Below are 17,470 nucleotides of genomic sequence, written 5' to 3'. Positions count from 1 at the left end.
AGGACTCATCTGATGATTAATGCTGCTCACTTAAAAGCTTATTTATTACTATAGTGAAAGACAGGGTCTGTGAACAAACAAGGTAGAACTAATTCATCAATCAATTACCTGAAAGGTGATTAACAAGCAAACTTTTTTTAAAGTGGATAAATATTTAAGATGATACCAAAAGTTTTTTGTTTCTTTTGATTTTAAACTGACAGTCGTCTTTTTGACGTCTAAGGTTTTATAGATCAGGATACAACAACAAAAAAATCATCTATTCTTCGATGAACAACAGCGTTGCAGTCAGGCTGAGGTCTGGATTTCGTCTGGGCCACTGCAGCACCTCCATTCTTTTCTTTTTCAGCTAATCTGCAGATTTGCTGCTGTGTTTGGGATCACTGTCCTGTTGCATAACACAATTTGGATCAAGCACATCTAACTCTGGAATACTTTAAAGTTCACGAGAGAGAAGAAGCTTTCTCCCAGTAATCCTTCCAAACAAGCTATACTTTGTAACTGTGCTGTCATGAACTTTAAACCTTAAGCGCTAACTGAGGCCTGCAGAGTCTAAGATGGAGTGATCTGGGGGTTTTGTTGGCTCTTAGTCTTTTTGCATTGTTTGACCTTGGGGTGACTTTGCTGTGGTATCCACTCCTGGGAAGATTGGCAGCTTCCTGAATGTTCGCCGCTTGTGAATAATCGTTGTCACTGCAGAATGATGGACTTGAAATTGTTTGAAAGTGTAACACTTCGCAGCAAAACCTGCTTATTTAAGACCACTGTTGATGTTTTTCCTCCTTTTCCTCCTTGGCATTACGTTCCCACACCTGAAAGCTTCCAATCAGCCTTTTATAGATGTGCTCACACTTGCTGATGATCAATTAATCGAGTACATTTGACAAGCAGCACCTGGCTGCTGCTTACCCTCTTAATTCCTACAGAAGCAGTGAGAGTTGACTTTTTCCACACTGCTTCTTGCATTTTAACTTAGTTTGATTAAAATACATGTTTTATTGTTCAGTTCCATACTTTTAGGACCAGATTAATTTGTATTACACCTTGATACGTCAAGCCCTGGAATAAGCATGTACTGACTGCACATGCTTGTTTAATGCTGCCTATCTCTTAATCACAGCTGTTTTACTTCCTGTTGAAATAAAGACTAAAGTTTTTAATTTGCTGCTTCATATCGTGTCACAGAACTATGCATAAACACTTGAGTGCTGAAACTTTTAACCAAGAAAATGATCATCATCTCCTCCATCAGATTAAATTATAAGGAAACTAAGCTCTACTTTTAACCTTGTGAAGAGGAAGAGACTGAGAGGCCGATTCATCTCCTGCAGGCAAAATCCCCCAACAATCAGGTTATGGCAGGACGTGGCATTTACAGGCCTGGCGCTGGGAGAAAGTCAAGGGTATCGTGTGTCACGAATAAAGCTGACTCACCTCCGACAACGCCACTGATCCCGAGAGTCTCTGACACGCTGCTAGTGCATCAGCCGCACAGTGAAGAGCAGATAAATGTAAGAGCTCTGCTGTCCCTGATCACTGCTTCAGGGCTGGCAGCGAAAACTCCAGAGCACCGAGCTTTACTCTGCTGTGAAATTATGCTAATTTGCCTCACAGAAACGCAGTCCACTGGCAGCTAAATGACCCACCAGGGGGTCAGTAGGATAATGTTAGTCCAAAAAAAAGCCTCTCTGCTTGCAAAATCTCTGCTTTGTTGAGTCTTCTCACAGAGGATCATCTTTAAAGCCCGTGTTGACCATGAAGCGCTGCACGTGTAGCACTGCAGAGCCAAATAAAGCATCAGAACACATTTAGGGAGCTGCGCTTCTCTGACGGGAGGCCTGCTGGCTGAGCAGAGGAGCACAAAGCTTATGTTTTTAAGACTTTCCTGTAAAAAAAATGGCCACTCCAAACAAATATCGAAAGGATCGGGTCGGGACAGGGAAAGGCATGCGCAAACACAACATGCACAAAAATAAAGCATCGTATAACAACATGATGCTTTTCGTGTAATTTATTTCCTGGATGTGGACATGTATGGGATTAATAATGCCTTCAGGTCGTCTGGCTCAGCGGATGTTTAGGGTCTGATCGAACAATGGGGGCAATAGAAATGTGAAATTCTTTCATGCTTTCTAAACAAACAGGGCTGTAATTGTGCTTCCAGAGTCAGGCGGAATAACAGCATGATAGCAGTCCTTTGTTTTCATAAAAATGTCAGGGGAATCGCTGAACCAAGATTCAGTTTAATGCATCCACAATGACTGCAGTGTGGCTTTTATGTGTTCAAATTAACCAGATCATCAGCAGCACCATTATCACCGCATGTAACTGCCTTAAACAGTCACCTACTGTTAACTTTTGTGATGTTAGTGAGAAATGGTAACCAATGAAAAGCAGACTGTCATCAGCTGACCTGCAGCCTCCATGTAGGCCAACCTTTGACAAGTGGCTGAACACTCTTCCGTCCCTTGAGGCTACGATCGCTGCGACACGGAGAGAGAGAGACAGAGAGAAAGAGGAAGAGAGAAAAAGATGTGATGATGGGCGACGTGACTCACCTCCTCCCTTCAGGCTGCCCTGGCTGGCCGAGCTGTCCGACTGAGAGCTGCTGGCTCCTTCCCCATCTGAGCTCGACTTTACTCGTTTCTCTTTCTCTGAACAGAAACACAGAGCAGGACAACAAAAAGGAAAAGAAAGAAAATGAAAACAGTGCAGTCAGTGAGGACAATCTGTGATTCAGGAAGTTCTAACCACAGGGCCAGAGTGGTTGTGCTGCAAAGAACAGTTTGCCTTCATGCAGCTCAGATGTGGTTAAAAGTTTCACTCAACAAGCATACATTCAGTGTTAAATGTTCACAAATTCTATATTCATTATGTGCAAAGTGAAATATCCCAGGGCGTCTTTTGCTTCAATTTTGATGATTATCGACATGCTCCATGAGGACAGTAAGACACAGAAGGTCACTGCTGAAGAGGCTGAAAGCTGTATTGAAGAATATTAAGCAGCAAGCGCAACAGGAAAAGGTGCAAAAACAACAGAGACGACCGCAGACTTTAAATGGTTGTAAAGAACAGTTGAAGAAATTTTGAGAGCATCACACAAGCAGACTCAGGCTGGCGTCACAGCATCAAGAGCAACAACGCACAGTTGTTTTCAGGAAGCTACAACCACATCATTCCCAACATCACCAATCCTAAACCAGACATTACATCAGAAGTGTTTGGTTTAAAAAAAATAAACATGATGGTTTCTCTGTGGCTCTAAATCCTCTTTTCAGATAAAAGATGCAGTTTGGAAACTGAGGTCCTGCAGTCTGGAGGATGAGGCTCAGAAGCCAAAGTCAACACAGCGTGACCCGGGAGGTTTTAGAAAGCGTCACACTTCCGTCTGCAGACAAGCTCTCTGGAGATGCAGATTTCTTTTCCCATCAGTAGAGGAAATTTGCAGTAGTACCAAATGTGTCCGGCCTACCAACTTGTCTGACCTGAGCCCCACAGAGAATCTATGAGAAACCTCGAGGAGCAACAACTTTCAACAGAGCGTATAAATGAGCATATTTTTCAGACATTTGATATTTCAGTGTTGAAAATCATGTTTGGTTGATCTTCTCAGAATCAGAGACACTAGATTTGTGATTTTCATTGGCTATAAGCAATGATCAGCAAAAAAAAGCTTGAAAGATTTCATTCAAAGCTTAATTAATGAATCTTTTCAAAACTTCTGCTGCTGTACGTTATACAATCCCCCCCCAAAAAAGGAGAGAAATCTTTGAACATGTTAGGACTATTACTGAAATCATCTGCCAGCTACAGCAGGGTGTGTAACCGTAGCCTTTAAACAGGGAGCGCCTGGGTCTGTGTTTGGCCCGGGCGTTCCGCTGAAAAGTTTCTCCATGCAGAGCAACAGCTCCCTGCGACTTCCTGCACAACATTTCTGTTAATCTCAGTCCAGCAGAGCAGTTTCAGGCCCTGTATTATTCACACGTCAGAGCCACAACTTCAAACTACATGCAGAGTTAACTGAGGACAGAAAACACTTCCTTTAGGCAAACCCTGGGTGCATGTCTGTGACGCCATGTCTCAGACACATCTTTGTCCCACTCTTTGCACGGCTTTAAGTCACACCAGAAGCATTTTAGCAGTACAGGATCTTTTAGTGTTTCATTTTCTGCCCTCCTCAAGTGCTCTGTGCAGCTCGAAGCAGAAAACTTCTGTGGGGCTTTTAATGTGGACCCGAGTAGATCTGATCGGCTCCAGGATAGCTCCTGAATAGAATCGAGGACTTTCAAGTCATTTATTAGGCTTACAGAGCTGTACTGGACACAGAGTTTGACCTGAAACAAAAGGAACAGAGACGCGACTAAATAAATCCTGGTCGATGATCTATGCGGGGGGACTGGAGATGATGGTTGTCCTGCAGCCCCAGAAGAGCCAATCAACAGTCAAAGCAGGAAACATGTTAGTAGCTGTTTGACTGGCACGTTTCTGCATTTGCAAACGGAAACATGGCTGCAGAGTGGCAAAGCTCGCTTCTAGAGGGACTCTGAAGGTACTGCTGTGCAACAGTAGTGGTACAGATATCACACTTTGTGGCAAACTGTGGTTTTACACATAACAACAACAAAAGCCATATAAATATTTACAGACATCAGACGGTAATTAGTCAGTAATCTGCCTGAGCTGTGTCACATACGACCACATATTTCACCAGTTCTTTGAGGGCGCTGCTGCAGCTTGCACAAGCGCATGTTGCAACTCCTCTCTGGCATGCCATTTAATGAGCAACATGAAATCTTTCGCTTCCACTGATACGCCTTTGAGCTGCATCCTTTGTTCACTCCTATGGCCTATATGTGGAGGAACAAGAGAGGATCCACCAACCCGAGCAAAGCACAGCGGCTCACAGAAATCTCTTTCCCACAACATCACATTACAGAACCGTACACGCAGCTACAAGCTCAAACTGATCTCACACGCTTTGAGTTTCACAAGTGTTTTTGAATTGTGTTAAAATATTTTAAAACTTGCTGTTTAAGCATGAATCATCAGAATTACACAACTACATGTGAAACACTGCACGGAAATCCGTCTGTGCAGAGACGGAAAGTACTCGTGTGCAGTTTGAGAAATCTTTCAATGAGCCCAGTGTCGTCACACGAGCGCTAGCATCACTCCCTGATTTTCACACCTCCGTTTATTTGGGGCCAATCACAGCGATTGATTAAGTTAAGAAAGCCAAAATATTTTTTTTGCCACTTGTTAAGCAATTCTGTCCAAAGTTTCAGTTCACAGTCTCTCCTGCTCTTTTACCTTACATGTGTATTCATGTCATACATGAGGAAAGGTGTGCATTTTCTATTCACAGATTCGTGATTGACCGCGCAGCCCATGACCACTTCTCTTCAGCCCACTGTAATCTGGTTTTCTTCCATTTAAGTGTCTGTCCTGGTTTTTGTTTGGAGTTTCTCTGCCAAAAACACTGATGCCCGCTTTCATTTCTTTTGTGGATTTTCTGTTTTCGGGGCAGACTGCGTTGAGTTTTCAGTCTTGCAGCTTTGATGTGTTTCATAAAAACAGCCGTTTGTTAAGAAATATTTGTGAGTCATATCTGTGATTTGTGCATTTTCTACAGTTTCCCAAAAAAAAGAAAAGAAAAAAAGGAAGCTGAAGGAGAATCCTCGAGGTTTATCGATTCCACCGTTTTTGTGGGTCGGCAAAACATCCATAAGGCTCGATAAAATTTTTAGTTCAGTCCAATTTGATTAAATTGGTCAGAAAAAAACTAATAAAATTATCACGTTGTGAAATTTACCAAAAACAACTGCAGCTTTGAAGTTTTAAAAATGCAAAAAAAGAGAATAAAGTTCATTAATAAGAGGATTTACTTGGTCTTTTTCATGTTGTTATACAGCATTTTTACATTTCTATATACAAGCTTGTTTATTTTTTAATAATTTTTCTGCCCTTTTAAACTTATTGAGCCATTTTATATCTGTATGTTTTATTTTATTGAGTTATTCCACTTTGTTTATAGGCTGTGTTTAATGTTTTGGTTGTTATAAATCAAACTTTCAGCATGAATAAAGTTCTACAGCTCGTCTTAAAAATAGATTATAGAGCTTTATTCCCGCCTCACTGCTTGAGATGAAATGTCGCTTTCTGCTTTTCTAACCACAACTTTCTTATACGCACCGTCATTCTTGGTGCAGTGAAAATAACATTTCCCATGAGCCCGGGTCGCTTGGTAATGGCAGCCTTAGAAAAATTTCCCAGGGCACCCGTTTTTTTCTCTCCTGCAGATCCTCACGTGTGCACTTTTCAGTCGGCTGCTAAACATGGAGCCAACTCACAGATACGGCAGTTCAAAGCTTGCTGTAGTGTTTGCAGTGAATATTCTATGAAGGCAGATTTATGAGCAGAGATGGGATCTGTAATATACAGAGGAATGTGGGTCAGGAATGTGCAGAACCACGGTGGGTGGTGGTGGTGGTGGAGAGCTTGTAAGAAACAAGCAAACCACACAGACATGCGGTGGATATCTCCCTTCCTGCCCTCGTCCCCGGGGTCTTGCAACTTTAATGAAAACAGACTCCAAAGGATTTTTTTTTTCCTTCTCCCCATCTCTCTTTCTTCTTCCCTGTCACAAGAGAGCACCACGGCTTCTTTATAAAAAAAAATATATATATTCCCCTCCATAACCCCACAGAACAGATAACAACTCGTTCAATTAAGCGACTTCGCCCACATTAAAAATTCGAGGTGAAAAGTATAGAGCGAGGGAAGGAGAAGGATGGGGCGAGTGAGGCTGTACTAAATTGTACTCTTTAATATTCGACTCAGAAATACAAAAAAAGACAAACGAAGAGGCGTGAGGCGAGGAGTCCGTGGCCTTGATTTTGATGGGGGGGGGGAAATAAAATAATCCCTCGTCAAAATGGAAATGTGGCCACAGTGGAATCTCCACAGTAAGAGCAGAGGAAGCTGTGGAAATGTTGCAGGAAAGAAAGAGGCGGCTGGATTTTCAAATAGAGCAAGCGTGCGTCTCGAAAGGACTGAATAAATAAGCACGCCGTCGCTTGAGACGGGATCAATGACACTGACACTGAATCTGTCAGGAGGCTGAGCTCCCGCCGACACACACACACACACACACACACACACACACACACACACAAAATCATTTTCCTTTCTCTCTCACACACTCGCCATCCAAACACCCCTCCCTACCCTGCCTTTCATGCTTTCTTGCCCCTCTCTTCTCCTCATCCCCATCCCCCTCAGTCGCTCTTCTCCACTCCTTCGGAAAAGAACCAAAAACAGAAGAAGCGATGGATTTGGATGGAGAGGGAATAGAAAACAACTAAACTGTGCATGCACGGGGAAGGCAGGTGTAAGACAAGACGACAAAGGATAATCACAAAATTCAAAGAGCACTCACAGGGCGATACAAACGTAAAGATTAGAGAAAATGGTTGAGGGGGTGCCGATGCAGAAACTGATATTATGTAGCAAGAATTGCTCATTTACGCTGGAGTCATACGTGCAGAAAATTACATGCATGTTTCTGCTGAGCTGCAGAAACACCGGCCTCACACAGCTCTCTGATTGGCTGCCGCCTCCACGGTTCCTTTGACACTCACACCAACTGTTCAACTGGGTTTTAGAGAGGCTCAACACAACTCAACAAAAATATAAATATACTTTGTTAGCTTCCAGCTAAATTTCTATTTTCTTAATTAGTTTTGGTGGAATTTCTCAGCTTTGATGGCAGGTTTGTTGATGGAGAGTCGCAGGCAGCTTAGAAAATTGATGGATGGTTTTATTAATACCTAAAGGTTTATACATGTTTTTCTGTATTAAATGTGTACCGTTTGTGTATTTTCCCCACTGCCATCTTCCCAAGCTCAATCTTTCTGTGTTTTTATTTTTTTACATTCAGAGTCAGGTCCATAAATATTTAACTTTGGTAATATTGCCTGTGTTCTCCACCACAGTGTATTTTAAATCAGACGGTCCAGATGTGGTTGAAGTGCAGACTTTCAGCTTTGATTCAAGAGGTTTAATAAAAACATGCAATGAACCGTTTAGAATTAGGGATTTTAACTGGACAAAGTTTTTAAAAAGAAACACGTTTGAACTCAATGACTTACTGAAATCTAGAACTCGTATTCATCACCAAATGCTGCGTTTCCTCCCTTGAGCCCCTCTGCATTTACATTCATGAAGGCATTTCCTGAATGTAGACTTTGACAATGATGTGCTTTCCTCTTCGAGGGTGTTCTTGACTTGGTTAGATGCTGTGCAGTTGTTGTGCAACTCTGTTTTCATGCACTTGTCTTCCTTGAGCTGTTCGGTGCATTTACTATTTTTTCAAAACTACCTGATTACAACTACTAAAAATGAGTGCTTGGAATCAACTCAGCTTTTCTCTACTTTGTCATGTAACATCTGTCACCTGTCCAATTAACTTTTAACCTCTGTGAATAAAAATGGTTGTAATTTTTAAACAGTGCAATGCTTTTATTAAACCTCTTGAATTAAAGCTGAAAGTCTGGATTTTTGATTTAAACTCCACTGTGGTTGTATGCAGATGCAAGATTTGCATCTCTGTCCGAACACTCACTGACCTAACTGTATGACTTCATGCTTTGCTATGCAAAGTGTGTCATGGGGTCAACTTTGCATGAAAAAAAGAGCCCAACAGTTAATCCAGCGACTAGCCTTTTTGCATAGTAAAGCAGAAATGCACATGGAAGTGAAGTAAATGCAAAATAAATTGCATTTACAGAGGAAAATATGGAAAATTGACTGCAATGTAATGTTAATCCAAAGTAAAAAAAAAAAAAAAAAAACATTGGTGCATTTAACAGCTTCCACATTTGAGTTATGTCTCAGTTTGGCACTTTTGTTCTTCCATATAATAAACTACATGAGAAAAATCCCACTTCCCACACATCTGAGTCTTTATTTTGTTGTAAAGGGAACAGAGAAGATCTATTCTAGTCACCCCACCTCTGCCCCAGGCTAATCCTCCTGTCCACCCCTCCTCACACTGATACCTTTAACTGTGAGACTCTCTACCCATGACTAAGTTGCCTTTAATAAACTGAACCAGGTGCCTTTGGCTGGTGATTTCACCGCTGTGCAGGGAATCGACGAGGACATCACTCTGTGAGTGAGAGAGATCACAGGGAAAGCCAAGCAGATCTCTAGTATTTCACGTGACCTCTCTGGAGGGTGTAAAAGCCAAGAGCAGAAGAAAGAGAGGAAATTTTCTGTGGTGATGAAGAGCAACCATGCGTACCTTCTTTGGCAGCCTGCCAGAATTCAAACGCCACTTTGAACGCCTGAGCCACCGTTAGAGTTACCGCCTGGGCCTGTTGGGACGGAGGAAGAGACAGACAGGAATGAGGGATGAATAATACACGATACGCATCTCATGCATTACAGGAAGGAAGGGAAGGTATGGCTGTGACACAAACAGGAAACGACCATCGACATAAGAAGGATTTTCTTCACAGATACTCGGAGAGAGGGAAGAGAAACTCGCGGACAACACGACGAGTTGTTTATGCAACTGGGAGGATACGTGGCCTTTTGACCACAATGAAATTAGTGAAGGGAAGGAAGAGGAGGGAGCGGCTCTTTCGGCAGAACTCCAGGGATGGTGAGAAAGCCGAGAGAGGGATGACAACCTGCTCGCCTTTCATGCTCCCGCTCCTTTCTTTTCCCGACTTAATATTTACACATTTGCATAAATACAAGTAAAGTGTCAGCGCGGCGACTCTCAGGTCTCTGAATAAACTGTTCTTCATGTGTGGCCAGGTGCAGAAGCTGCATGTTTTACCTGAATCCAAAATTGTATTAAGGCTCTGAAGCTGCAATGTGTGTCCTTAGCTCACATTGCATTTATTCATAGAAAACATTTCGCAGTAGATTTCTTTGCATTATGAGAAATCTGCCTCTTTAATTTCAGTTCCTTCACTCAGGGATTACATTATATTTGTTACATTATTACATTTATAACCCTATCATGTCATTTCCTGTATCCCAGCTGGGTAAGCTTTAGTCTGATCAGCAGTGGTACTGCTGGTTACAACAGTGCTTGTTTTTTAACAGACCAAAAAACAGATTTGCCAAAATGTTCAATTTACCTTTAAAATAAAGGGAAAGACAGGAAGTGTTTCATACAGAAAGTAAGTGCATATAAGTCACCTACACTTGTGTAAACTGGAGGCTGATTCTGTTATTTTTTGTGTGTGCCGGGGAAAAGAAAGAAACCTTCATTATAAAAACTAATTGCTATGACAGATTAACCTTTTATTAAACCTTCTCTTATGTCATTACTTGTCGAGCAGATTAGCACAATGACCCCGCTGAATAAGGTTTTCGCCTTTTTTACAGTGATGGGGAGCTTTGTCCTTCCTTTATCCACCCCAAAAGTTGTTTTAATTATAGTGTGAACATTAAGTTATGGATCAGGCTTTTTTCCTGGGCGAGCGATCCAAACCACACAGTAACATATTGATGACTAACCTGTGGATCATCTCCAATCCTGTCTTTTCTGAGGTTTGGTTTATTTTTTGCATCTTCTTCCTGCCGTACGATGGTGCCATCAACATGAACGACATCTTCATTATGCTAATGTGTGTATATTAGCCTAACTGTAGCTCAGTTGCTGGCATTTATTTATTGCAGTGCTGTTAAACCCTGTGGGCAATACCTGAGCAAACAGACATTTTATTGAAGCTGAATCTGGACTGTTTTGGGGCTCAAAGAAGAACAGGACTCAGACGTCCTGTCGCCCAGCGACAGTCGACAAGCTAACGTCAGCGACCACGTCGACTCTTCACACAGCAGGAGGCGTTTGAAAAATATCAACTTACTCACCATTTTCCTCTTAGCGCAGAGGAAGGCGTGACACTCGAGGGTCTCGTTGTGCTGACTCTGGACGATGTAGGCAAACACTTTGTCGTGCATTTTGTCCGCAGTGCAATATGATATTCTGAAACAAACACACACATTCAGAAAGCCTTTCATTTAAGACTCATCTGGGATTAAATGAAACTTTATCTGCTCTAAGCCCTTAAGCTATTCCAGAAATCTGACTTAAAACTGCACACGTGATCAAACACACACACACACACACACACACACACACACACACACACACACACACACACACACACCAGCTGTGTGCAGGTACACAGCTGGACAAAGTCATAAATCTGAAAAGGAACGTGTGCAGTGGACATCTGGGCTGTTTGGTTTCTGTTACTACACACACCCACAGTGTCAACCCATAAATCACAGTGGGGACATTCCATATAAAAAACAGTTTAATCTGGAAAACAATCAGCTGCTAATAACTCCAGTATGTTTAATGATGCCACGCAAAATTTACCATGAATATTTTCCGATCTTGTAAGCCATCCGTGTTGAAATTTATGCCGTTTAATTTCAGCACTTTTGAGCCATCCTAACTTCATAAATACAGGAGATATCTACATGGATTTTTATAGGGCTGAATCGGATGAATTTAACTCCCACTGCAAGCATCACAATCTAAAATCAAAAACTCAACTTTGTTCAAACAGGTGTCATTTAACCCTGCTGGTACCCTGTATGTTTGATGGGATTTCTGATCATTCACCAGAGAAAACTTTCAAGTCTCATATCACCGTGTGATTGAAGGAGCAGCCATCAATCTTAAAACCTCTCTTTTTTTACCCGGGGCGCTTTTGGAGCCATGATTCCTTCTGTGTTCAAATAACTTTCTAATTTTCTTTTGACAAAGAGCCGTCATGCTAATAATTTCTCTAACATAGTTTGGACCTAACATATCACCCCTGAGCTAAAACTGAAGGTTCAAGAATCCTAAAACTCTGAGCTCACAGATGAGCCTCAATCACAGAAGTACAAGCCAGGAGCTCAAGAAACTGCAGCAGCATGTTCCCCTCCAAAAATTATTAAGAGTGTAAAAGATCTTACAGCAAAAATAAATAAATAAATCAGAAATGCTGGAAAAACTAGAGCAAAAATTTCACCCTGCCTTAATGTAACTGGAGGAGCTTTAATTTCACTGTATGCTGGTAAAATTTTGCATGGCTTTGTGAAATAGGCTAAAGTTACTTTAATAAATTACAAGAATTCGCCTGGACTCTGTGCAGACCATGGGGAAAACGTGCACACGCAGAAGGTCATCTTGATGTGCGAATCCTCTGCATCGTCTGTCGCTCTGGCTCGTCAGTCTCAGGTGCAGAGTACGCTTTCAAATTAAGCCATAATAGCTTTGCTCCACTATTTGATCATGATGCCATCACTCTAACGCCAAAGACTCGAGCGCGACGGCCAGTCGGGGAGGGGATACCCAAGATGATGGAAGAAGGATATAATGAATTTCTGCCATCTGTCCTTCCTTTCTCCTTCGTGCATCATCTTCACTGTGCGATAGTCACACAGTCTGCTAACCAATGACAGACATAAAAAACTTTGGAGGGGTGAAGAATCACAGCTGTGATCTGAGGAACACAACCGAGATTTACAGGCAAATGTTTAGGCGGGAGGGCGTCGGGGAAAATTGGGTGTCAGGCAAATCTGTTTATTGGCCGTTCATCTTCTTTACGTCTGAGCTCTATGCTGAGGTCACAGCTGGACTCGCCCGGTACAGCTTTTTAATTACTATAAACTATTTATTTCTTCAAATAAGCAAGTTCATAATTAACGCAGCGTTTTTCTGGAGTAGAGGGTTGGTGCTGAACAATGACGCCAACACGGACGTGTCAGCTTCCTCTGATATCCACTTGAGTTCACATGGACATTTTAACAAGTAAGATCGCTTACAGCCTGCAACCCAACTTCTTTATGGCCTCTTCATAACATCTGAAATAAGGTTGAACTCATCTACCTGGATACTGCAGTTACAGCTGGAGCTGGGACATGCCCGTGACTTGTCTTAGGTCCTTTTAAAACAAAACAGTAGCAACCACTCCATGGACCTGGTGGTGGAGGGATTTGGGTGCCCGAGAGATGCCAGGAGCCACATGAGCTCATTTTCCTGTAGCACACCACCTGCGGGTGGAGCTGCAGATGTGAAGTGCTTTGTGGCAGTTGAAGGCGGACGCCTTGGAGGTCGAATCCCGGATACTTAAACTAGCTTTAATGGAGTAAGGAGGGTTGTTTTGTGGACATAAAGGTTTATGCTGCATTTTTGGGCCTGATTTCACTTTTCAGACCTGGAAGCTCTGTTTTATATGGAGTCTATTAGTTAAATAGCGAGGGAAAGATATGAAACAAAAGAAGTTAGCTGTTCTAGCTCCACCCTGTTATTTGGCTCTCCTATCACCAGCTTTAACAACACCCACATAACCCACGGGAATAGGAGTGTCTACTCCTGCATCTCCCCAAATCCCACAGTGTATAAATTGCTGAAAATCGGCTCAGAAATCACAACTTTCAGGTTTTCTTCAGTATCCAGTTAATCCAGTGATAACAGGACATGCTGTCAGCTCTTCCTGCATCATTTTAATTTGAACAAATATGGAGCTCGGGGCTAAAACTGTAGATCCCCGCATAATTTTCTGAAGCCCATTTCGCTCACTTCCTCCAGAATGTCCTTGGTTTAAAAAAAAAAAAAAAACAAAAAAAACATTGCTCACAAAAAAATTATGCAAATAAAAGAAATTCTTACAGAGCAAATGAAGAATTGATCTTAATGTGTTTGGATACACTTACAGCTTCCAGCAACACAATCAATCAGCTGAGTTTTATCTCCACCCAACCCTGTGACATCTGTCATTCTGCCTCACCCTCCCTTTGCACAACAGTGAAAATGTTAGCCAAGTTTAGTCCCCCCCAAAAAAAAGAAAAAGAAAAACAGCCTGGAGATGGAGAGATGAGATTTTTAATATAGATAAATGGTGCATGCTGGAAAATTAGCTCCATCTTGCACAGCTAGGCGACAGTTGTTCAGTGATAAGCGATGCAAAATTGAGCAGGTGGGGAGACTTTCCTCTCAAATACAGGCAGAAACACGACTTGTCCATCACATGGCTCCATGATACCTTGAGAAAACGGTCAATAATTTAAATGTTGTCCTCAATCTGCCAGCTTTGAAAAGAAATTAGTGTACACAGCCCACATTCGTGCTGGGAAAAACGCTGGAAAGTCCCAACTCTCCTTGATTTGTCAACTCATATAAGTGGAATTTGAGAAAAGTGAATCCAGCTCGGGGCCAGCATATGCAAGCTCTGGCAGGCAAGTGAGCTCTTAAGACAAGTGTGTGTAAGACACATCTGAGGTAAAAGCTCAGACACACAGCTCCCGAGAGCACCGAGACTGATTAGAAACAGTGCTGATAGACTCCTACCCTCCCTGCCTCTCCCACCGCCTTGGGAGCGCCACACCTCCTAACACACATCTATCCAGTGATAAATGACAGCAAGAGGCGGATAACAACTTTTGCTTTATTGTGAATGATAAAGACAAGCTTAGGGTGAAACTATTTCACAAATCCAGACAACCTGGTCAGGTCAGCGGCACACAATGTTTGCCTGAGGAGGTGAAAGAGGCAGACTGACCTGTATATGGAGACGTTTTCTATCAGCTGGTTTGAGGCACTGTCACGCAGGATGATTCCACGAGGGGAGACCGTTAACGAGACTTTCTGGAGCTTTTTTCCACTGGCTTTGGCCTGGAGAAAGGAACATGTAGAGAGAGGAAAGGGTGGAAAGAGAAAGGGTGGAGGACACAAAAACAAAAAGAGGGAGAGAGAGTTAGCTAACAGAAGGAAAAAGAGGCTAAAACCTCAGGTGCTAATCTTCATTCAGCATGGTTAAAAATAAAAACTACATAAAACATTAAAGTGGCATGTTAGACCCACTCTATCTGGAGTGGGCTGGAACAACCAACCTATTAAATGATAACTTGTATCTCTCGTAGCAGTTTTATTCATAAAAAGAATATTTTAGCTAAAAAGAAAAAAAATGTGTTTTATATCCTCAAGTTTAAAATTACTCTGAGGTTGAGATGTAGAAATGCTTTAAACCTTCCCTCCGTTTCACTTTAGTGTAGTAATGTGAAGATCATTTTAACCTGGGCCTAACTGGGCACGGAGTTCATTTCCAGCTCCACATTTTCATTCCTGGATTTATCAAAGTAGCTTCGCATGATGCGCTGCTCAAAACAATCCTTCTTTATCATTTACCAAGGCTTGATGGAAACAAACTATTTTAGCTCTTCCACCTTTAAACATACTTGCATCTAATTGGCTGCCCATTGCACACACAAGGTTTGAATGGCAGGTGGGCGGAGCTTCTGTGTCCATCTCAGGGACATCATCAAGTTTAGAAAAAGCACCTGAAACTGTGCGCTTAGAAGAGTCTAAAGCCTGAACTTGTGGCTCTCAGGATTACTTGTACAAAGGCCTGTCATGTAATACTTCAGCCATGTTTAATATGAGCACCTCTCGTGGTTAGAGCGCCTATGTGACAGCAAATAATTCAGGGTATCGTATACAATCTATGTGGTGTCTATCGTTAGACAAAAGCACTGTCACACAAACCTGTGCGATAAAGATTATTTACTTTATCAAGTCTATTGCTTAAAATCACTCAATTCCCATTCAGGAGTAAGCATCCTCTGCAGGGGGGCATTAAGGGCAGGCAGCAGATTAGACCCAATCAGAGGCTGTGACTTCATTCACCGTGTCCCACTATTCTGCCACCGCTAACTTCATTATCCACTGAGCTGCCAGATCCAATAACATTAAGCTCTCCACCATGATAAAGCTGACTGAGTCACACAGTGTCCACATACTAATTGCATCCTCCTCTAAATGTCAACCTGGGCCTCAGGGAAGCAGCCAACCAGTCACTTTTCACCGAGGTGTCGGCGAGGTCAGGTCATAACGGAGCACGCTTCTGAATGACTAAAATATTTAAGCGGCAGAGGTGATGATGAAGAAAACGTCACGTATGCTCGAGAGAAACTCATTTTCTTGGAACCGTTTTCTGAACATTAAAAAGAGATTTTAAACTACTCGTGCGTGCGTGTCTCACCGTTGCCACTATCCTCTTGACAGCTGCTGCTGAGAGCTCCTCTCCTTTGGGCTGCTCGACCATCGTGACCCCCAGATACTTGAGCTGGAACGACATGCCCTCCAGTAGGGTCTCTCTCGTGTCCGTCCAGTTCTCCGGCAGCTCTGCAACATGAGACACACACCATTGACACTTCTGCTCACCACCATTACTAGCCGTTTGCACGGCAGGCTGCAAATCCCCCCGTCAGACATGTCACCACAGCTTGCAGGCTGGCAGAACGTGTCCTTATCATGGGTCTGTACACCCTCCTTTCACAATGGTAAGATTATGCTCTTGTATGGAGTATATTACACTTGCTACATTAAAGACCGTGAGCTCAACTTAGGTGAGTAACAGGAAAAGCAAGGCCTTCAACCTGACCCTCACGGATCAACTGATTTGTTTACTAATAAACAAAACCTTAATACTAAGAATAGTTTTTGATTTAAGGGCCCTCAAGGGCAATTTACTCAGCAGCAAAACTGCACAATTTCATGTCTATGTTGTAGAGGAACAGAAACAAGCACTGGTGCCCTCCATGTTAGAGCTGTTTCCTGATTTTAAAAAAAACACTTCGGGCAAACTTTCAGTGGCGTTACCACCATGTGGTATATGCGGCTAGTCATAATAAAAGAAAAGGTTTGCTGTTCACCAACATTCAGATAGCAGACTCATGTTCTACCTATGAGTTCTTCTGTGCTTTTCAGTATCGTCACATTTTAACACTAATATAACGTAGCTGTGTGATCTTGTAAGACCAGCAGAAGAGGTTCGCAACTGTTGCTTCACTGCCTCAGATTGCAACAGTTTTCTTTTTGCATAAGACGGGATGTCCTCATCTGTGGCCTCACATTCAAATTGCATGAAATTAACAGTAGATTAAAAGCACAAAATATTCTGCTAATTCTGAGGGGGATGTGGGGAACCCACAAGGATGAATGCATAACTTTATATCATAAAATTATACATCCATTTTTTGCATCTCTTTATACTTCATCAGTAATCAAAGAAGAAGCAGCTGTAGTTTCTTTTTAATCATGCAATAAACATTTTTCCATTCATAAAGAAAAGGTGGTTTTGGCCTCACTGATACTAGTTTCAGTGTTTCTTTTAGTTTTATCTGATTCAGTGTGTGTCAGGGACAAAACCTGAGCAGTTCAGATTAGACACGACAACAAAAACAGCCGTTGAAGGCAGCTGACTCGGAGTCATGCAAACGTCCCCAAGCCTCGAGAAACATGTGCATCCATGCCTCCATAAGCTGTCTGTGATGGCGCATGTGACCAACACGAGGAGGACTAAAGCTAAAGACAAGCTTTGTTAACTGAACTGTTTTTCATACTTTGTTTTGGTGAACTATAATGACCTCTAGTTAAAAAAACAAAAAACAA

The 17,470-nt window shown here is 42.2% G+C and overlaps 1 protein-coding gene across 2 annotated transcripts in view; it reads right to left on the bottom strand.

The window, feature by feature from the left end:
- ldlrap1b (low density lipoprotein receptor adaptor protein 1b) overlaps positions 1–17,470 on the bottom strand; it is a 47,463-nt gene that overhangs the window by 6,767 nt on the left and 23,226 nt on the right. For both annotated transcript variants that reach the window (XM_085390827.1, XM_085390826.1), the window contains exons 2-6: positions 16,059–16,201; positions 14,580–14,692; positions 10,891–11,005; positions 9,305–9,377; positions 2,559–2,654 (exon numbers count right to left, since the gene is read on the bottom strand). In XM_085390827.1, the coding sequence (XP_085246953.1) occupies positions 2,559–2,654; positions 9,305–9,377; positions 10,891–11,005; positions 14,580–14,692; positions 16,059–16,201 (540 nt within the window). The remainder of the gene's footprint in view (positions 1–2,558; positions 2,655–9,304; positions 9,378–10,890; positions 11,006–14,579; positions 14,693–16,058; positions 16,202–17,470) is intronic.

Source organism: Rhamphochromis longiceps, linkage group LG19 (genome assembly GCF_057381845.1).
Source record: "Rhamphochromis longiceps isolate RC_006_pf linkage group LG19, R_longiceps_female_GT1.1, whole genome shotgun sequence".
NCBI classification, from domain to species: domain Eukaryota; kingdom Metazoa; phylum Chordata; class Actinopteri; order Cichliformes; family Cichlidae; genus Rhamphochromis; species Rhamphochromis longiceps.
Note: the sequence above shows the minus strand (reverse complement) of the source record. Positions and strands in the feature narration are given on the sequence as shown.